The sequence below is a fragment of the Hippopotamus amphibius genome, chromosome 1 (genome assembly GCF_030028045.1).
Source record: "Hippopotamus amphibius kiboko isolate mHipAmp2 chromosome 1, mHipAmp2.hap2, whole genome shotgun sequence".
NCBI lineage: Eukaryota > Metazoa > Chordata > Mammalia > Artiodactyla > Hippopotamidae > Hippopotamus > Hippopotamus amphibius.
In genome coordinates, this window is record NC_080186.1 from 210,638,480 (window position 1) to 210,661,362 (window position 22,883).

Consider the following 22,883-nt stretch of genomic DNA (forward strand, 5'->3'; position numbering starts at 1 on the left):
AACTTGGTTCAACCATCCAAAATTTCATAGAAGACCCAAGCCAATACCAATGCAATGTCCTGGAAGCAAGGGATTCACAAACTTTGGTCACAGTGATAAAGAAATTACGATAAAGAGAGCCCAGCTGATTCCTGCCACGTGGGTGGCAATACATCTTAGGACTGGAAAGGCACTGTCAAACTGCACTTTCCTTGATGAAAGCCAGTTTCAGCAGGAGAAAAACTGGAAAAGGGGCCAGTCAAAACCTCCTTAGATTGTAGTGTCTACTGACTCACTTGTGAAGCAATTGGGGCTAATTCCTTACCAACACAACTTTTCTAAAGAGCATCATTTAAGTGATAAGATAAGAATTCTGGCTAAAAGGATTATGAATGCTCTATTTGCATAAGGACTTCAAAGGCTCTGGAAATAGTCCTTTTCCACTTCCCGGAGAGAGAGCTGGATGGCCACAGGCTCTTGTAAGATTTACTAAGAGAAAAAAATTCATCTTCAGCTGGCAGCTTCTGGGATATAGCTAGACTGTGAGCCTTTTTCCCAAAAGCAGAGGGGATATAGGTAACTCCCAGTGCAAAAGCATCAGGATTTGAAGTTTATCAAAACTGACTTTAGTACCCCTCTTTCCATCAAGGCATATACACATAGGCATATATGTGTGTATGTGTATATACATACATTTTTTTCTTTTGCAACAAGCACACTATAACCAGTATCCTGGTGAGATGAAAACACTTTTCAAATATGTCTAAATTTTACACTGGCAGTAAGTTTCAGCTATGCTTTCTAGATTGCCAGTTTTTAAGTGTTTCATAGGAAAGCAGTCTTGCAAATAGAACTGCATTCTCCTTTTGGGGTTTTTTTTTGCTTTTTTTTTTTTTGGCGCACTGTGCGGCATACAGGATCTTAGTTCTCCGACCAGGGTTGAAACCTGTGCCCCCTGCAGTGGAAGCTCAGAGTCTTAACCACTGGACCACCAGGGAAGTCCCTAGAACTGCATTCTCACTGGCAATCTTCCCTTAGACTTGCCCACTCACAGATGAGATTAAACTATATGTATTAAATGATCAATAGAAATAATTTTCACATTCACAAAACATCTCACAAAGATATTGAACTAGTTACATATAAAAACTAACAAAACTGCAAAGTTTATGAAATTGGAGACACTGTGAAAACTCCAGATTATCTAATGATCATCTTCCCCTCCCCTAATTTTACTGATTAAGATAACAAAACTCTACTAGATGAAATGAACGCTCATTTCATAAGTCTGACTTGGTGGCCAAGTTGAAAGTCAGATTGTCTCTTGATTCTCACTCCATTTACTCCTTGTCCTGTAATTGTGGGAAAGCGTTCATGGTGAGAGACAATCTTTTCCTGGCTTCAGTAATTTAGACCATAATCATACAACAGATGCAGTGTATCTCTGAAAGCAGTCTTTATTTCAGTTTAGTCTATCAGGCCTGTTGTTTAGTTAGAGCCAGCTGACTAATTGATTTAAACAACGTGCACCGGAAGTTTTGAGTTGTATTACAGAGTTGTTTGGACCACCAAATCTCATAGGAAAGGACTCAAGACACAGCTTGGTGGTTTGGTGTAACAGCAGCACTCGGCACCCAAGAACGAAGCATATTTCGGCTACTTGGATGTAGTGATTTTTCTTCTGGGAAATTCACATAGAAGATTTCAGAGGTGAGGTGGGAGGGATTGGGAGGAAACAGATCTTCACATGTGAAGGGGTTATAGGGGAGGAGAATTGGAAAATTTTTTAGAATACCCTTACTGCCAAAGTCAATGATGTGATATTGTAATAGCATAGCTTTCCTTAACCTTGGAAATTATCATGTATTTGAAGACACACAGTTTAAAATTCTAGAAGATCCCCAACTTACTGAATAATATATCAGAAAAAAAATCATTCTATACACTCTTTCTTATCCTCTATTAAACCAAATGGTTTTAGTCTGGTTTTCTTTGTCTTTTATCACTAAGATAGATTAAGTATTTTTCCTTTTACATACACAAAAAACAAATGGTCCTAAAATTTAGATACATAATGATGACACTGCTACAATGCCTTTCTCAATTGGCAGGTGTGTATATTCCTATCAGAACATGGATCCAAAAAACAGGGGCAGTGTTTCTGCTAAAATCAAATAGGGACAGATTATTTATGTATACTTTTGTAACTTCCCAACGATTGTAAATAATGTGCAAATAACACCTAACAGAAAGCGTTTTTATTTTTTAAAAAGCCAAATATCCACATTGATTCACTTAATTTTTATTATACATGAATTCAGCAAGTTAGGTAATGAGGGACCATGTGTCAAGCAGCATCTTCTAGGATGCTAATTTGAAAGGAGAATATCAGAAGCAGTCTGCTGGTTTTCTCAATCTTATCTAAAAACTATGTGATACATCATTATTAAAAGGCAACTCTTTTGGAGGATGTTTTCTTAAGCATTATCCTATATTTGGAAATATTTCTTATTACTTTCAAACTCCTATAGTGTATAGGTTACATTACAAAGTCCCAGATTTAGCTTTGCCTGTGTATTTTGGGGGAGGTGAGGAAGGGTAGGACAACACTTGTTCATGACCACAGAAGATGACACTGTCACTCTTAAACAATCTCACTAAAAATCTGTTCTCTTTATGCTGTATAGGTAATGTTTTCAACACTTCTGACATATAGCCCTCAAGCCTTAAGAAACTGTCAACACTTTGGCACTTCTGGCTGGCAAGCTGTATCTTGACTTTGGGGGCAAACTCTGTGTACAGAACTCTCTCTCCAAGGTTCTAAGACCTGCGTCTAGATTTTAAGATCTGTTATCATTCCACCAAATGTGTCCCCTATTTCAGAGTTACTGGGAGTTGTGAAGTTACTAAAGCATAGAACAGAAAAGGTCAGCTGAAGAAACAACAACACAGTCATCACCGAAATTTGGATAGAAAACTGTTTAGACAACAATGCTGCTGTTAATGAAGAAAACATTTGTTCTTAGGCAACCTGAAAAGAGGAGAAAAAAATCTTTCAGTGTCCTGGCAATAAATCACAGGAGCACAGCTGCATCTGGTAAACAGACTGGGATAGCTGTTTCTCAGCAAATAATGTGGATGAAAGTTAAACTTGCTTTAAGATAAAATAGAATGTACCTGGAAGTTGGGTGGTACCAAAAATGAAAAAAAAAAAATCTTTTTAATATTCTTTTAAAGAGAAGGAAAAGGTAATTGGCCCCAAACTCCCTTCCAAGGATATTACTGCTGAATCTATCAGATTCACATATAAATAAAATGCTTATCTTTAAAAGTGACTTTAGAAGAGCGAAGATATTGAGAAAAACCTGGGCTTTCCAAGGCCACTTATGTTCATTTTTCCCAGTATCCAATTTACTAGCTGTGTGACCTTGAATACATCACTTTTACTTCCTGGGCCTCAATTTCTGGTCCACTTAACCCACAGAAATACTGCTGTCAACCAAAGGAAATGAAGTACCCTGGAACCATATGGTAAATTAAAAAGTATCCAACAAATATCTCTTCTTATTCCCTGCCAAGAATTATGCTGGGTTAGCAAGACCAGAGACTTTGTTTTGTTCAGAGCTCTATCTCCAGTACCCAGAACAGTGCCTGGAAGACAGGAGGTGCTCAATAAACACTTGAACAAATGATTTTTTGAATCACTCCTTGTACTTGGAACTAAGGGAAGCCAGAATCATTTTATCGATAACATAGATGAAGGTCTCAAGTTATTTCACCCTTTTATTTTCATTAACAGATAGCATCTTTCTTACTGTTTTCCCTAAAGAAGAAGATCTTGTTTGGCCAATTATCATATTTATCTTTTAAAATTCTAAAACAGACCCATCCTATGCAATAAAGAAAAAGAAAAAAAAAACCCTCAAAAACCCAAGCATCACCCATCCCCTTTCATTGGCAATTCAATGCACGCTCCCTTTAGTTTTGCTTTAATTGTGGTGACATCCAGATTAATGCTGCAAAGCAGAATGTGGGGCCAGACCAATGTGTCTGAGTTATTAGACACATTTTCGTTTTGTCTGGTGGAATGGAAGTTTGGCATTAAGCACTTCTGTCAAAGCCAAACCACTGTATGACTTTAAGTAGAGAAAATCGACGTTCCAAAACTGAGTGTGCTGAGTATGCAATCTGTTTCTGATTGATGGGCTCAGAAATGTTACCATTAACCACCCAAAATACACTCTCAGGTTAGCCATAAAATGCATTATACAGGGATCATGCGATTCAAGCCATCATGAATTTAGGTCTTTCTTTCATTCAGAAAAAGTAGATGTTTCTTCAGTAGGAAAGAAACCTGGTTCACAATATCTTTTCTGTGGTATTTGCCAAGCCAAGGCGAATGTATTCGCAGAACTGTATTAACTCATTCTCCAGAGATGACTGACTATGAACAATAAGCCCATTGAGTCTCAAGTGCTTAAGGGGAGAAAATAAAGGCAACTAATACTGAATGCAATACTCCTTGGTACAAGCCACATACACGGATTAAGGTTGATGCCTAGTTTGTCCCCAGGAAGAATAGATACAACAATATTCCTTTTGGTGGATGTCCTTAAATTCAGCTCAGTGTGTCTGTCTGCAATTCCATTCTATCAGCAAAGTAATGATCAAATTGACACTATTATTCAGATGCTGTGAGTTATAAACACATCAGGAAACCTAATGTATTTAGGAAACTTGTGAATTTCCTCTCCAGAAAAGAATAGGCAGCATGGCCCAAATTGCTCAAAAAAAAAAAAAAAAAAAAAACAAGTAATTACAACAAAGGGTTGTCTAGAATTAACAATTGAAGTATTAATACCATTCATCATACAAGTGTTTCAAGAGGTCTTACCTTGCTCGCAAAGTGCACCAACATAGCTCGGAAGGCAGAGACACCTGAAGGTATTAAACCCATCGACACACGTGGCTCCATTGCGACAAGGATTAGAGTGACATTCATCAAAATCTGAAATAAAATCATAAAAGGTCACAAAAGTACTTTCAAAACAGGTCAAAGGATCCTCTTTAGTGTAAGATTACCAGGTGAAATACAGGATAGCCAGATAAATTTTAATTTCAGATTAAAAAAAAAGAAATTTTAGTATGTCTCATGTTATATTTAGGGCATACTTATCCTAAAATAAAAACTATCTTTTTTTATCTGAAATTCAAATTTAACTGACCTCCTAATATTTTTATTTGCTAAATCTGGCCACCCAAAGAAAATTTCAAATATATTCAGAGTGGGATCATTATCTCCATTGCTTTCAGATGAGTCACATGAGCCCTAAAACCAACAAAGAACCTCCCTCGCCTTCCCACGCCCCCATCCTGGCTCATGCGCTGACGACTGCACATGTGAAACACTGAAAATACTTAACTGGCCTCCCAGTCTCTGGGCCCTTCCCTCTCCCATACATCCTTCACCTTGCTTATTGTCATCTTCTGTAGACACAATCGAGATATTTTTACTCATTGGCTTCTAAACATTCCAAAGACCCCAATTATCCAGGGTAGTGGTCCTCAAAGTGTGGTCCCTGGACCAGCAGTATCACCATCACCTGAGAACATTAGCAATGCATGTTCCCAGGCCCAGCCTGGACCTGACTGAATCTGATATTGTGGAGGATGCAAACAACAAATTACATTTTACCAAGCTTCTGTGTGATTCTCATGCCTGCTAAAGTCTCAGAAGTGCTTAACTAGGGTGTGAAGTAAAACTCTTCAGTACATTGGATCCAGGACCTTCTTATACCTCTCTAGATCCAACTGGCTTTCCAATATTCTCTCCCAATGCTTCCCTCCCACAAACCCCTACGTAGGCATTCTGAATACTCGCAGACCCCCGGATGCAGTCTGCAGTGTGTGGTCTCTGTGCTTTTGTTTGCTGTGTTGAGTCTCCTTCTCCCACCTATCAAAATTCTCCCCAACGTTAATATCTATATCAAACGCAACCTTTCTAACACAGACCTCTATGATCTCTTGTGATGAAATGAATGCCTTTTAATTCCATAGCATTTTGCAATTCCACTAAAAATTTAATTAAAATTTAATTAAGTACTAAAAATGAATATTCAAAGTAAATTAAATTTCTAAGAGGTATATACTGTGTTCTTACCTAAAGAAATGGCCTGGGGAAAAATGATATTATGTTATAAGGATGGCAAATACTTTTATAGTGCTTGCTAAGTGCCTGCCACTGATCTAAAGCTTCACATATAATAACTCATTAAATTATTTTTAATTGATTGTAATGTGAAAAAGAATGGGAGCCACATAAATGCTTTTATACATATATGTAAATTTGATATTTAAAATATAATTATTTCTTAAATGTTATCTATTGCGATCTCTATATCCTCATTGATTAGCACACAAATAGAGCTTACAAGCTCCGCTGACTTTTTTTTTTTTTTAAAGATAAGCACTCTTTTAACATGAATGCTGGGGATTTATCTCAATATTTCTGTGTAATTAAGTGTAACCCATGGGCCTTCTTCACTCAATCATGAGAAAACCACTACGGTGCTGCTAAAAGGAGCACCTGATCAGTAGATCCCAACATTTCTTTTCTCAGGGTCTATATTTAGCCAAATCAAAACTGGGGTCCTTTTAAAAAAAAAAAATTAAGGAAAAGGAAACCTAAATAAGAATGGGAGTAAAAGGAACTGACTTAGTAAAGAGACAGTGATATTCTTCTGAACCCAAAAAAGAGGAGGACAACAATGTCACAACCCCTTGAGGGAGAGGTGGGTGAGCCTGGCCTCTGGGGACAGCCAGAAAAGGCGCTTTCCCATTCCACACCAGAGCAGCAAGTTATCTCAAAACATAAAAACTCCCTATTTTTTAAATAGAACTTCCTAAAGAAAATTTTTTATTTAAATTGATAATTTATGGATATGCAGATTTGAGGATAGATTAAAATTTTTTGTCAATATTTACGCAACTTCATACTTGTAAAGCCTATGTGTAAAAACCACACAAAGATACAGCTGACTCCAGTAAGCTTCAGTGAGTCTTGGGTATATCAACAAAATTCAGTAAACACCTATCCCTCTTTCCCAGAACCTACTTAAATTACTCTGTGATTTTAATTTCACTTAACATGTAATTCATCTACACATAGGTTTCTCTAAAATCCTCTGACTGATTCAAGCAATATAAAGTCTCCCCCAGTACATCTCTGGAAAAGCACCACAGTCTTTCAGGCAGGGACGTCTTACCAAGTTCACACTGGTCGCCGCTGTATCCTGGCACGCAGGTGCACACGTAGGAAGTTTCAGTAGGATAACAGGTGCCCCCATTGAGGCACGGGTTCATTTTGCAACGATCAGGTCCTTCCATGTTCAGGAAAGTAAGAAAAGCAATTAGGCTCATCTTTAAATTCCAACATATTTTAGCATAAAATGCCACTCCTTGCTACCAAAACATAAGCTTTATCATAGCAACTGCGAGATACTACACATCAAAAATTAACATTAACTTTACTCTCTGGAGTGTTTCTTGGCATTATAACTAATTATTACAAATTGCATCTATTCATTTCTGGGATTCAATCATCATTATTTTTAAACTATCTGGCAACTAATATATTCTACTGCAGATTTAGTTGGCATGATAATGGCAATTGATTTTAGTCAAAATGATTACACGTATGTGCACAGTGAATGGAAAATGTATTCTTTTAAACGGGGTTAGTTCATGTGAAATGGCTGGATACACAGAACATGCATTCTTTTTAGCATTGGCTTGTTACCATCATTTGAATTATTATTGCCTTTTACCACTTAATGCTCAGAAACTTTTTCTTCGAAAGTGTGCACTGAAGTCTCTTCTGCTACATTAATATGCTTTTTCCAAAAACACGTTCCAAATGTACTCCTTTAAACTATACTTGAAGAAAAGCAACACATGGATTAAACTCTACTGTATAAAAACAAACCCAAATACAAAAACCTCACCTTAAATGAAACCCCAAATTTTTATTACAAGTTTCTTATTAAAACACAAAATCGACACTCCTAGCAGATCAATATGTAGGCCAGAGATACAAATTTTATGAGGAGAAAACAGTTTAATACATATTTTCTAAATGCAAGTACTTTTACACTATTTGAAGCACATATACTATTCCGTAATATTGCATGGATAACTGTATTTACACTAATAGCTTATATATATTATTTGACTACTTTTCCAGAATCGCTTGTTTCAAATGTTTAAGAATCCAAATATGAGTTAAATGTTTTACAAAAGAATTGAAGTAAATAGGTGATACATGGAATAAAAACCATATTTTCAAAAATTTAAGTCCTAAGAGTCTGAAATAATTGCATACAAAGAAAAGATGTCTACTTATGAAACATGACTATTTGGATAAACAGGTACTGCTATAGAAGATAACTGAGCCTTTCCTACCCAGGAAAGTCAAACTCACACTTTCTGAGTGTTAAGGAAATTCTGGACTACTAGGAAGACTTGATAGATACACATTCGCATGTGTGGGTTCAACATGATAATTAGGTTAATTCAGATGCTTGCAACTATTTCTTCAAAAGTGACCCCAATTTTGCTAAGACTCTCCTATAGTTCTAAAGATATTTAAAATCTCCCTCACCACTTTAGCCTCTGCTTTTGAAAGCACGCTGCCTAGATGACAAGGCTATGGTCAACAACACACCTACATGCTGCTCTTAGTGCAAAATCAAAATGACACGTAAGTGAAAGTGCTTGGTAAAGTGTGATGTGCCACACAAATGTGAAGTACAGCACCACTCCCACCACAGACATGAGACACCATGCGAGAGTACGGGACAAGGACTCGGCAAGGAAGGGGGCAGTGAACTTTGAGTGGTTTAGATTAGAACAGTTTTGTTTTTGTGCATTTTATTCCTCCCTAAACAGTTTGTAGTCATCTCTGAAAGCTGAAACTGTGACAGACCAGGCAATCCAATAGGAGCTGCTGTTTACTGAATTAGCCTAAAGTGACAATTTGTTTTGCAATGAAGATGCAAGCTCTGATTCTAGGTAAACAGTGTGGACTGGATAACTGATACACATTCCTCATTCATTTGTCAAATCCAACTCCCTCTCTCTATATAAAGTTATCACCAATGATTTCTATATATTTCCTCTAACCTGAAGTATATTTCAACTAAATCACAAAAGAATAAATATTGGCCAGATTACTAGGTTATCATTTACAGATTAGTGACAACAAAAAATCCATGAGCCACCTTTGATCGATTTTATTCATGAAATACTTCAAGTCATTTATAAAAGTTACACTTTATGACTTTTTCACTCTATCTGAAGCACAACAAACTGAAGCACTGGTAGCACAAAAGATAAGGTTGAAATGATGGGAAGAAAAATTCTAAGTATAGCCATGCTGTAAAACATATTCATTAAAATAAAACATATTTTCAACCAACACAGCCCTAGAAGTACTGATGTTTTTTTTTTCTTCTAGGTAGCAACTAGGCTACTTGTGGATTTCACTAACATTGTTATTTCCATTGTTCTTGGAAAACACCATTAAAGTGAACTTTTCAACATTATCAAGCTGGATTAAAAGGAAAATAAATTCTACAAAGTAAATATTCCAAGATTTCTGATTTAAATATCATTAAATATCAATTATTCATTTTTATACTATATTAATAGGAAACCACCAAAGAATAGTGAAAAAAACCACCTACTTTGGAGTGGGGCTGATCTGGGTTCAAATCCCATTTTTGCCATGATGTGTGTGGCTATAACCCTGGGCAAATTACAGAAACTCTCTGAACCTCCATGTCCTACCTTTTAAATGGGGATAATAATGTGCGCTGTGGCCTTTTTGTGATGCTTCAATGACATAGTCTATATGAACCAGTATCAAATTCATCCTTCCTGTCCATTTAGTAAAAACACAGAAATCTTCTCTCAACAGGCAGAGCTTGAATATATACTGAATGAATACTCATTATGGCTAGGCGCTGTGTTAGAAGCATTATGCAGACTATCTGGAGCAAGGAAATTACACAAAAGTATGACTAGACAACCGATATTGCATAAACTATGTGAAGTATTCACTAGAGTTATTTACTGGTCTCATTTTTAAAGGCCTGACAGATTTTGATATTGCTATAATAGCACCCATTCATGAGAGATTCTTTAAAAATAAAATGTTTTTCCTGTTTTAAAAACTAAGATGTGTAACTATGGGACACAAGACAAAGCGATACTTTAGTTGTGGGTAAAACCAAATTGAATTTTTATACCATTAACAACTTCAATTTTTCCATGTTTCAATTGTACGTTGTTTCTTAAACCCAGAAGAATACAAAGGATATCTTTAAAGCCCCCAAATAGTCTATACTTACTTTCTCTGCATCTCATTATGCAATCAATACTATGGCCTGTCCTGCTGTTACATGAACAACACAAAAACCTTCACTGATTTTAACATCACAATAAAAATTATATACACATATATGTTAGGACCAAGGGACTGTTTCCAAGCGTGGAAACAGATTTATCAGCGTTGTGCCCTTACCTGGTAAATAGATTGCTGTGCCTTCCACTGACTCTTCATTAATGCCAATCAGGAAACTGGTTTCATTAGAAGTTTCCAGAAGGGAAAATGATGGTGTTGCAAGCTCAGTATTTAACTCAGCGGTGCTTAGTGTTGCCTGATTATTAGAATCAAGAATCCTCGCTGATACTTGCTGTTCTGGTGCTGCCACTGTGGAATCCTCCCCTCTGATCAAAGCTGCTTGTGTTTCGGGGTTTATTTCCAGAGGAGAAGGGATGGTGGGCCTCTCAGAAGTCTGTGGGCTGGGCTGAGGCACCACACCTGCCTCGACCCCATAAATCACAGAAGCAGAAGTAGAATGTGGCCACAGTGTAGCACCTCCTAACTTCATTTCACTTGCAGCTGTGACAACAGTTCCAGCCTCAGGTGTTTCAACACTGGGAAATACCTTGACTGTTTTTCCAGAAAGCTGAACACTGGTTTTGTTTCGAGAATCTTGGAAAATCTCAATTTCTTCTTGAGGAATTAGTTCTGTGGCAGAAGACTCCATTGGTTCTAATAACTTCAGTTTACTTTCATCTTCTGAAGGCTCTGTGTCAGGTGGTATGGATGGAGGGTCAGTTATGTGAAAGTACTCTTCACTTGAGGGTTTGAAAGTCACTTCAACATTTGCAAGTTTTCCTGGGGGTATTGGGGATGGGCTGGAGACCGTACTAGGCAGAGAACTTGGCTGGGGGTCCTCTGAGTGTTCAGAGGCTCCACTGCCTAGATGGACACTGAGTGGAGGAGATGATGGTGTCATCTGAGAGAAGAGCTTTGCTGTAGCTGAAATTGCTGACGTATCAGTGGATCCTTCCATCACATCAGGTGCCTCTGTTAAACTCTGAGGTATAAGGTGAGTAGTACCAATACTTACATAGGGGGTAGGATCTATCAGTGCCTCCTCAGCCCCAGAAGAGATTTCTGGTTGAAAAGAGGGACCTACATATTTCTTTTCTTCATCTTCATTCGGTGTCCTTTCCAAATGGCTCAGTGTTGATATTATTTCACTTTGATCTGCAATAGCTTGACCGTCAGACAAAGTGCTTGATTCAAAGATGTCATCCAGGGTTTTTACTTCAATTTTTGATTCTTCAATCTCTGGATTAATTGTGGCAGACTTACTAGGAATGGGCAGGGATGTTGCTGTGGGAAGCAAAACATCTAATTCTGTTTCTGAGCTAGAGATGGGGATGCCAGTTGTGAAGATAAAACCCATGTGATCTAATTGACTTCTGTCTTCAGAAGGCATCGATTCATTATGTGTTGCCTGAGAGTAATTAGCCAGAAGAGTATCACCAGAGGCCTCAAAGTTTTCCTCGGTTGAAGAGAGGTTAACAGCTGCCTCATGCTTCTCTAGAACTTGAGTGCTGTCTTCATTACTGCCAGAAGGTCCTGAGGGTACCTCTGGGTCTAAGTCTGTTTGCATTCCAAGGATGTCTTCATATATAGGTTTAGTGTGATCAATATCTATGATAGTATTTTTATCTGATGTCAGCTCAGGTAGAATTTCAAGCATGGTACTCTCTGTAATTGTCAATATTAAATCCTTGTCCTCTTTGTCTAGATCTATAATAATATTTTCAGTGGCTTTTCTTCTGTCAGGTTTTAACGTGGAAGCCTCGAATCCCCTGAAATGGTCTTGGAAACTATCTGCAACACCTTCTGTGGATGTTTCATATGACCTTGTACTTGACAGTGTGCTAGTTGGACCAGGGGAGCTTTCATTCTGCTCTGAATGAAGAGGCAGCACCACTGAAACTGTTGAGACTCCATCAACAGTAACAGCTTCCGCACTTGGAACCTCAGGATGTTTTTCCAGGGATCTATCAGAAACAAATGTGGTGCTGCCTTGCCTCGTTGCCTGAGTAGTTCCAGAAGTGTGGACTAAATCAGCCACATCCAACTCCCCAGATCCTTCTCCAGAATGTTCATAAAACAAGTCAGATGATTTTGGTGTTGATGCAACAAATCCTTTGGCCATTTCAGGACCATAAGTTCTAGCCAGAAAATCAGTGGAAGGGGTTGCCGTTTCTTCAGTTTCTGCTGTTGAAAAATTCTCGTTAGAGACTTGATCAGTTGTAGGCTGTGATCTACCAGTCTGGATTTCTTCTGCCCAACCATGTGTCTGATTTTGAGGATGTTCAGTGTCTGTGGAGAAAGTGACAGGCGCCATAAAGGGTCCTTCTGTTGTGGTGTCACTTAAACTTTCTAGTAAGGTTGCGCGGGATGCTGTCTCACTATCTTCAAAAATGCTGTCTGTTTTGGAAGTGAGTGGTCTGATTTCACTTGCCACACTTCCCATTGCCTCATAGTCTCCAGTTGTATCATTTAAGATGCTGGTTTCTGAACTCTGCACTTGAGAAGTCTGGGGATACAATGTGCTGATGACTTGCTCTAGTTCAGTAAAATTCAATGATACTGTAGTAGGCAGAACTTCTTCTCCCGACCCCAGTCCAGAGAAAAGCTCTGTATCTGACTCTTTAATTATTGGTCTCATAACTTTGGGAAAGGGTTTTATACTTTCTTCCTCTTTGATTGTTGAACCTGTAATTACACTTTCAGCTGGTATTGATTCAGTCACTGAGGCAGTAGCTAAGAAAAAATAGGATTTTTCAGTAACTTCAGGGAGAGTAGCGTATGACTCCAAGCCTTTTGAATCTAGATTTGGAGTAGACACGTCGACTAAGGAAATGCCTTCCTCCTCCATTTTCTTATCAGTACTGTAAGTTTTCTTTGTTAGTGTAGAATAATCTGTGGTTCGGAGTCCAGTTTCAGGGAATGTTTGTGAACGGAAAGTTGTTTGTTCTGGTGCAACAGTGCTTTGAGAGGGTTCAGAAGATTTTTCTTCTTGAATCTTATCCCCTGACACTATTTCGCTTTCAATTCCTTGCCTTATAGGGTTGACTTCTTGCCTGGGCCATAATTTGTCCGGCTCCACAGTTGGAGGAAAGTCCATTGAAATTGTGCCATTGACCTTCACTTCCTCCTCTTCCTTTGAAGCTTCAGGACTTTCCGCTTCTGCTGTTGGCAAAATGGTGGCTCTTTTATCAGTTTCATTGATAGCACCTTCTTCTCCCAATCTTTGGTCAAGAAGTGGGGAATCTGTTCCAGAGACTTTTTCCACAGCGCTGGGAAACACTTGGTCAACAGAGCTGCTTACGGAGACCAATTGCTCACCTGAGCCCTCAGCTGAGGCTGTGAACTCTTCCCAAGGGAAGGCTGAAGTGCTGACCAAGATGCTACCAGAGTCTTCTGAGTCAGCTGTGTGATTACTGTGGTCTGAGGTAGGTATTACAGATGGTGACACCTGGGTATCCTTAAATGCTGCATCCCCAGAGCCTTCCGTCATTGCTGTTTCTTCTTTTATTATGGGATGAGATACAGTCGAGTATTCTCTGAAGTCACCACTGAAATCTTCCTCCAAAGGAAAATCTGTAGAAAAGCCTTTTATTTCTGCCCCATGAGCTGGCTCTCCTGAGATCTCTGAAATCAAGTTTTCCTTGGAGGTTTGGCTTTTAATTTCAGCAGCCCCTCTGTCCATTACAGTACTCAAAACTGGTCCAGCTGGCTCAAAAGGGAATACAGTTTCCACATGTGGAGACAAAGTGCCAGCTGCTTCCTTTTGGGTTTGAATTTCAGGCTCTAAATTTAATGAAGAAACAGTGGTGGTTTCTGGGACAGCAGCAGCTTCTCCAGAGCCCTGCTCCACAAAGAAAGAGATGGGGCTACCGGGGACAGTGGGCAGCCCTTCCTCAACCCCAGGCTGACTGCTAAGGCTGGGCTCAGCAGTCTGTGACCCCAGATTGTCTAAAACATTTGTTTCTGTAAAGACAAGAGGAGAACTTGTCGTTTCCCTTTCAGACTGTGTGGGTGTCGTCCAGGACATAAAACTCTTCCTGGTAGCAGATGCTGAATCACTAGATGTAGTTTCATTTGCACTTTCTAATTCAGAGGGTAAAATGAATTGATCTGATCTCTGTGTGGGCGAATGTACCTCAACTGTAGAAGCTGTACCTGTAGTTCCCTTCTCCTCATCTTTCCTTGTCTTTCCCTCAAGAGATGTATTAAAAACCCATTCAAAAGTGTCTATCTCCCTTACAAGTTTGGTAGGCACTACTGCAGAAGATTGTTCAGAAAGCGAATATACGGTAGTTGCAGGAACATCCAAAAGGCTCTCTGTGATCATCTTGCTAGTGTCTAAGGTAATGAAGGAATGTGCAGTATTTTTCTGTGATACATCAGTTACCATGGCAAACATTTTATCTTCTTCAGCTTCTGCCTCCCCAGAGCCTTCTGGAATCGGAATTGAAGGACTTCCCGAGAACTCTACAATTTGTCTAGGGGTTATTTCCACCCAGCTTTCTACCGTGGACAATGGCTCTTCAGGCCGTGGAGTCCCTGTTAAGGTAAATGATACATCCTCTGAAACATGTGCTGATACAGAACTTGCACTTGGAGTATATGTAGTAGAAGTGCTTTTTTCTGCCTCTTCACCAGATGTCCCTTTTGTAGGCCTTGAAAAGACTATTTTTTGAGATTGTTGGTCAATGGCAGCATCTCCTGAAGACTCTCCAGGAAATATAGGTACCGATTCTGTATGTTCATGCACCAGATGATCAAGTTCAGGACTTTTCTCTGTGATTGATTCTGGCCCCTTTATCGCTTCTCCCTCATGGACTAGGGCTGTTGGGAAAATATCAGGCTCGCCACTTGAAAAATGCTCCGGTGTTTCAGGGTAAATCTCGGGTCTCCATGTAATTTCAAGGGATTCAGTTGTTTCTTTAGATTCATTAGTTTGCATGGCAGTAGGCATTCCAGTTTTGGTGATTACAAACTGATGACTATCACTTTCACTGCTGTCTGAAAAATTCTGAGACGGTGCAACACTTTCAAACTGGCCACGCCTAGCTTCTGCTGCTTCTGGGTCCTTGGGCACAGTGGTAACTAGATGCTTTCCATTTATGTACTGCACAGATGGGGTGGTCGTGACATCAGTAGCATTAGCACACTCCTCATCGTCCCCTTCATCCTCTTCACTGTGGTATAGATCAATTTCAATTAGTTCAGGTAAAATTTCAGCAATTAGATCGTGCTCTGGATCTGTTTCTTCACTACAAGGCTCATCTTCTTTAGAATCTGAATCTATTGGATGACCAATTACACTCAAATCACTCATTCGACCTGAAAAAAACAAAGAGTTTTCACAATACTTAAATAGAAGATTTGGCAGTGTACGACAGAAGAAATCGATAGCAAGGCTGGCTGATCACACACACACAAAGAAGGATTCAAATCTTTTCACATTAAGAGCAATCACCCTTATACACATGTTTCTCAGTCTTCGCATTTGCTCTTTGATATTAACACTGGGAAAAATAAATCCAATTTAAGGTTGTAGCGACAGGTTATGAAAACTCTTCAACTTGTTTAACAAAGCAATGGTCCTTAAAAATGCAACAAGGAATCACATTGTAATCATGAAATGTAGCAATTCATCTTTGTGTGAACTGAAAAAAAAAAATGAAAAGTTAAGACCACTTTACCAGATGATACAGAAAAAGTAACTGATTGTCCTCCTTAATGTAGGGGGATGCCCTCTTTTCAATAAGGAAATGAGAAGCGATTCCTTCTGGCCTCTTGTCATAATTTGTCCCAGAGAAGACTGTTTTTAGAAAAGTTAAAGAGAGGTTTCTTTATAGCCCCTTCACTGTGTGATGACAACCCTACCCCAGTGCAACAGTGAGACAAAACTTGGCTGCATAGGCTGCAGTCACATCCCATACACAAGGGCAGGAAGCCCTAGAGGGGGTGGGCGGTCTCCATGCGGGAAGGGCTCACTGAAAGCACCAGGGGAGAAGAGTCCTCCACACCTTTACACTTTTATCCTTCATGAGGGGTAAACTGGATTGGCTCAATTATTGTTCTTTTTATTAACCTTTCCTCCAAAGAAAGTTCAAGAGTCACATCTAAACATTAGAACTAGCATACTTTAAATAACACCTCTTCGCAGAACATTTCCTATGTTGTAGATTGCCACAGGGTACCAACCACTACACTCAATTGCCTTTTCTGTCTCCAGAAATCCATCAGCAAAGCTCCTTGTCCAGACACCAGGAAAGAGGACATTCTGCACCCTCACTTTCATCAGAGAGGAATTCAGTTGTCCTGGGAGAGGGTCCTGCCACTGCAGCTGTCCAAGTCTCAGTGTCACAGCAGTGCGAAAAGGTAGCTGTGGGTGTGCTGACCCAAGAAGAAGACAAAGAGAAGCATGGAAGGTTGCCCAGTATCTCGCCCTCTGACCCCAGGGACACGGTTGCAGGATTAGCTTTCAGTCTAGCTCTGATCCATGCCACACATGCTTAGGCTGAACCTGAGAACTTACAGGAGGGATAATTACGATGGAGTCGCCCCCGCCCCCCATCAGTAGGGAGACAGCTCCTGTTGTAAGAAGCCACTCTCAGGACTTCCCTGGTGGTCCAGTGATGAAGATTCTGAGCTCCCAACGCAGGGGGCCTGGGTTCCATCCTTGGTCAGGGAACTAAAAGCCTGCATGTCACGACTAAGAGTTCACCGCAACGAAGACCTGGCACAGCCAAATAAATAAGTAAAAAAAAACCCCAAAAAACAAAAACTGCTCCCTTCCAAGCACAAAAGGATCAATATCTAGCATTTACTGATGTCAAAAAAGAAAAACACTCCATTGAGAAGGTAGCAATATTGTTTGTATTCTTTATGTCAACATAAATATATATAGAAGTATATGAACTATCAATAAAAACTCTACGGGATTTCCTAGGTGGCGCAGTGGTTAAGAATCTGCCTGCCAATGCAGGGCACATGGGTTCGATCCCTGCTCCAGGAAGATCCCACATGCCACGGAGCAACTAAGCCCCTGGGCCACAACTATTGAGCCTGTGTGCCACAACTACTGAAGCCCGTGTGCCTACAGCCTGTGCTCCACAACAAGAGAAGCCACAGCAATGAGAAGCCTGCGCACTGCAACTAGAGAAAGCCCATGTGCAGCATCAAAGACCTAACGCAGCCAATAAATACATTAATTAATTAATTAATTAATTAAAAACAGGAGCTCTGTAGAGTTTTTTTTTAACTATGGCTTGCTAAAAAAAAACCCCAAAGACCACAAGACTTTTATGTAACTGGAAGATATACTGTATTTACATTTATCCCTTTCACTCTAATAAAAACAAAAAAGACAACTCTTTTCTGTATTCCATCTTCACTGTATTGTCTCCATAAAACACTATTTGTGTTGGAGTGGGTTACTCTTCCCTAACTATATATATATATATGTCCATCCCATTTAACTTTCACACACTACAAATCATTCCTTATATCTCCACCCCATACATTCACCCTTTCAACTACATAAACAAAGGAATATAGGTATTCAAATGAATTAAAAATATTTCTACCAGGAAGAGAAATGATTTCAATGCATAACTGCAGTATATTATAAAAATGTAAAATGAATACAGATTATTTCTGCCACAGATGTTACAACTACTCCTAATTGCTAAACTTAAGGAAATGACAATGCCTTACCTTTTTTTTCCCAAAAAGAATAAGTTTGTTCAATATTAGATCACTACAGTTGTTACTGTGATTTTATATTGCCTCATGGTGTATATGTTTTAAAAGAAAACATCTTCACATGATAAACACCATCTAATATGGCTTGTGCTGATGGCTACCTTTCACTAAGAAAAAAGAATGTGAGAGAATATATATGCATATGCATATATAAGTATATGAGAGAATGCATCTTTAAATGCCTTCTGTACAAATGAATCTCTTGAAATAGCACATCCATAATCTTATCTAATTACCAAATCAAGCAGTCTCTCATTGTCAATACTATTTGAATATAATAGAATTAAGCCACACTCAGTTAAACTATTCTGTACACCTTTGCAGGATTTAACAGGCACTTTAAACATATGCCTATCTTAAATTGCTTACAGTGTCGTTTTACATACAACCCTTTTCATTAGGTTTCACTAGATGTAAATAAAATGAGAATTCCCTATTAAGAATTATCACACATATAGTTTCTAAATTCTCACAGCATCTTGCGTTTAAATACAGAAAGAATTTCAATAAGCAGCATGGGTGTGTGTCAAGCATGTAAAAAATCCCCACCACATTTTATACCATTTTACAAGTAGTGGAGATTAAACTAACCATTCAGCCAAGCTTCTCCAGCCAAACTCAAGGATAATAAGGAAATACTGCTTATTTTATAAACCTCTGGGCTGGGAATAGGGTAAAAATACTCAATGTTATTATAGATTTGTATGGATTTCTAAATAAATTCCTTACTTTTTTAGAAAACAAAACTGATATAAACATATCCCATGATCTTCTTAGTGAATAATTATAGATAGAGGTTTCATTAAGTACGATGTTGGTGGCTCTAAAAATAAGTGGGGTGGAAAAAAGCAGAAAGAAAAGACAAAGAGGCATGTCAGTGTGGCAAATGTCAGCATGTCAAAGGAACTGACACTCTGATGCTCACTTACACGCTTTACAAAGGAATGAGTAATTTAAAATAAAATGTTATTCTAGCAAAGAAAACAAAGAACTCATTGTAAATCAACAATTTATATAATAATTTCATCGACTATCAACTCTTACTAAGTCTACTTTATTCAATTAATGTCCCTAACTTTCACTTTATAGTCTCTAATTCTCTAATTTTAGTTCAGTGAACAAAGTATAATATTCTTTTAGTCCATTTTCCACTTGTATAAGGAAATTTGATATTTCTTATTGCTCATAAATCTATGAGGACTTCTTAGCATTTTATACCATTGTATTAGAAAATTTCACCAAAAGACTCACTTGTTAGATGGAATATATTCCATTTTCTAACCTAAATATATATTACAATATTTCAGTCACAGCCATACAAACACAGCAGACAGTGGTCTTTGCATATACCTCACAACACAATTTGGCATCATACTGGTTTTTGCATGTAAAACTAAATTTACCACCACCCAAACATGTTATCTCCCCAGGACCAACTGACTGCACAAAATTTAATGAGTACCTCTTATCTATGAAACTATATGGCAGACACACGTTTACCAACTTTATAGAGACCTAAGACCTCCAAGGGTATCTTCCAAATCTCTCTTTCTCTCTGAAACAAGTGTTCTTGCCAATAGGTTAGAGAAATGACCTTACTATAACTCTCTTCTCCCTATTTTTTTTAAAAAGGACAGTTTTTGAGTGTACATACTGCAAATGTACCAATCATTAAATTTAAATTCGGATTCCTTCCTTCACCTGCCTTACAAGTACCTGATCTGACTTGCCTCAGAATGGTAGAAAATACAGAAATACTTTAAGCTATTTCATCTTATGCTTCTCATTATACCTTGAAGCTGGCAATGACCAAAGAACTATCAGCACATTATAATAAACAGTGATTTTAAAAAATGCCAATTGGATATGTACTGTAAAAATGTACCACTAAATGAGAATTCTTAAATAAAACGAAGATACAAAATGCGAGTTGGAATTACTTTCCTTTTTCTGAAAGGAATCTTTTCACAATTAAGTTACTAGTATTTATTACTAAAATAAGTTGTATTCCAAATGGTTTCTTCCAATGTCTTACTATTGACTTGAGAATAAGGAAAATATTCATTGCCCAGGGCTTTGAAGATAATTTTTTCTGCCAACAGATTCTCTACAGATAAATCTACACTTTGTTCCCAACATGGCTAGTTTGTTTCCATACTTTCATGAAATCTACCTAGTGTAGATAGGTGAATTCTTTCCTACCACTGCCACCTACATCTCACCCATATTCCTATTTGCTCCTCTTTGTTTATTTAGTTTCTGAAATTACTTATTCACCCCCCTTTCTTGTCACCACCCTCACGCACCACGCATGTTAGGAGAGAACTGCAAGAGCTATAATTATTGCAAACCAGAAAAGTTTCTCCGTAGGGTGTGGCAGGGGGACACCTGTGCTATTGTGAAAGCAGGTATTTCATTACAAAATTGTGATCTGCTCTGTTTTGTACTAACAGTGCAATCTTATGGAGTAATTAATGTTCCCAGCTCCTAGATGAACAAGTCCTTAAAAAAGACAGCTCTATTTATTCTAAGGGTGATATAACTTCTATTTGGATTGCGAGAGTCAGACCACAGAACTCCACACAGTGTATGTATAATCTTTTCTATGTTTACATGAATGTATTTTAACAGCTTGACTTGAATATACTGGTACCACGGTTAATAGATTTTTTTAACAGCATTTCACACAAAGCTTTATTGCTAGCTGACCTCAGATTATTCAACAAGTATTTTTAAGTACTTCATGGCAGAGTTTTGTAGACATAGCACAAATCTTCCAGTCATACTGTTAGCAGACACAAAACATAGTTGCTAAGATGCAGAGGTAGCTGGCTAAAGTTCATGTTCTCTATAGGGAATTTTACAATTTAAGAGCTTTTAATTACATGTAAGTATATACCAATCTACTCAGCAGAGAGATATTAGGATCACATTTCTTTATTAAAATAGATTTCATTTTAATGTGCAACAAAAAAGATTTTTGTTCCTTATTTTAAAAACACAATAGACAGCCATATTGAAGTACTTGAGAAACACTTACAGAACTAAAATAGAGAAAACTTGAAGTTCTCTGAGATGTTTAAGTTTTCTGACACATAGCTATGAATCTAATAACCAGACGTAAGCAAATGCTTCAATTTCATTCACCTTTGATATGTTCTTAATTAAAATAAAAAGCTAACAGGCACCTCATAAAGCAAAGAAAACCACCAAACGTATATTTCAACTAGATTGTCTCAGACATCCTAAATTCCCCATCATTTTCAAAATTTGAGACACTAGAAAGGGTGCCAACTCAGGATGTTGAAAAAAAAATTGACATTAGTGATCAAGATATACACATCCTCCCCAAATCTTGTCAGTTGTTTTTGCATCCTTAATTACGTTAATAATTGAAAATCACGTTATTTATTTATACCAACACCCAATTCCTCCAGAGCTGAGAGATTAAACTAGAGGCTGCGAGATCAAGATTGGATTCTGTGACCCGTGTCTCCCTATTAGCTCTGCTAGCTAGGTTCATTTGGTGCACCACCCAAGCATACTATCTTACACTGACAGCTCTCTCGTACTGAGCAAGGAACTCAATATTGCTCAATTCATGAATTTTACACCCAGAAAGGGTAATAAACAATATAAGCGTTTCTGATGGCCTCACTTCTGAGGCAGACATGTTATGGGGATGATAAATGGGAACCATCTCTTTTCCCAACTTCAGATAATCCTCTAATAATGCTGTTCTTTCAAGTGGAAAGAATGTGTTTAGATACAGTCATCTGGCCTAAGTGTGCTTAAGGAGTTATCACTGAGTGTGGGCTTTTCTTGCTTATAGAAGAGGTCCAAGGAACTTCCTAACTTCCAGTTTTTAAAGAGTAAGGGCTTTCCTGGAGAGCTTAATCAAGTAATTTTGGACCCTTCGATCATTTTTAACAATAAGATAAAGAGCTGTATGAAAGAGAAGCCACGTTATTTCTGTTTCTAAATGTTTCCTTGAAAGCAGAACAAATAAACAAAAACCAACCATAGGGCAGTACTTTTCTTATCTTTTTCATGTTAGTTCTCTAAGGTTGTCAAAGCTTTCCATAGATCAATAGATGATAGATAGATAGACGATAGACAAATAGATACAAGATGTCTTAACACCAGAAAAATACTTTAGTCAAAATCAAGGATTTAAAATGTAAGTAAAAAGCTTTGACTAAAGCAAAACAAATGCCTCTCATAAATACATACATACATACATATATATGTGTATATGTATATATACTTCCTTCTAAGCTCCCAAATTATAGCTACTAAACTAAACTTTACCAAACACCATTTTATTTTAATTACACCACTTCCTTCTTCAAAAGTCACCTCTTCCACCTGACCTCTTCAATACGGTGTTCAAATAGCTCCATCACTGTCCCCGTATTTACCCTCTTCCTTTCATTCTCTGTTCTCATTCCCTGCATCTCTGAGTTGGAAGCAGGGAAGCCATGCCCGAATCTCAAGATCCTCCTCATTCCCAGCTCGCACTTCTGTCCAACAAGAACACTCCTGCCCCCTACTTGGAAAGCTTCACAAACCCTCCTTTGAACTTCATCCCTGCATTTGCGAATGATCCAGCTGAAGCCCCCTGTCCTCCAATGTCTTCACTAAAACTCCTCAGCCCAAACTGGCTGTATCTTTAATTCGTATGCCATAG

At 38.2% G+C, this 22,883-nt stretch overlaps 1 protein-coding gene across 2 annotated transcripts in view; it reads right to left on the reverse strand.

The window, feature by feature from the left end:
- Nucleotides 1-22,883, reverse strand: part of VCAN (versican) — a 103,590-nt gene that overhangs the window by 25,684 nt on the left and 55,023 nt on the right. For both annotated transcript variants that reach the window (XM_057739874.1, XM_057739882.1), the window contains 3 exons: nucleotides 10,562-15,763; nucleotides 7,245-7,358; nucleotides 4,874-4,987 (listed from right to left, as the gene is read on the reverse strand). In XM_057739874.1, the coding sequence (XP_057595857.1) occupies nucleotides 4,874-4,987; nucleotides 7,245-7,358; nucleotides 10,562-15,763 (5,430 nt within the window). The remainder of the gene's footprint in view (nucleotides 1-4,873; nucleotides 4,988-7,244; nucleotides 7,359-10,561; nucleotides 15,764-22,883) is intronic.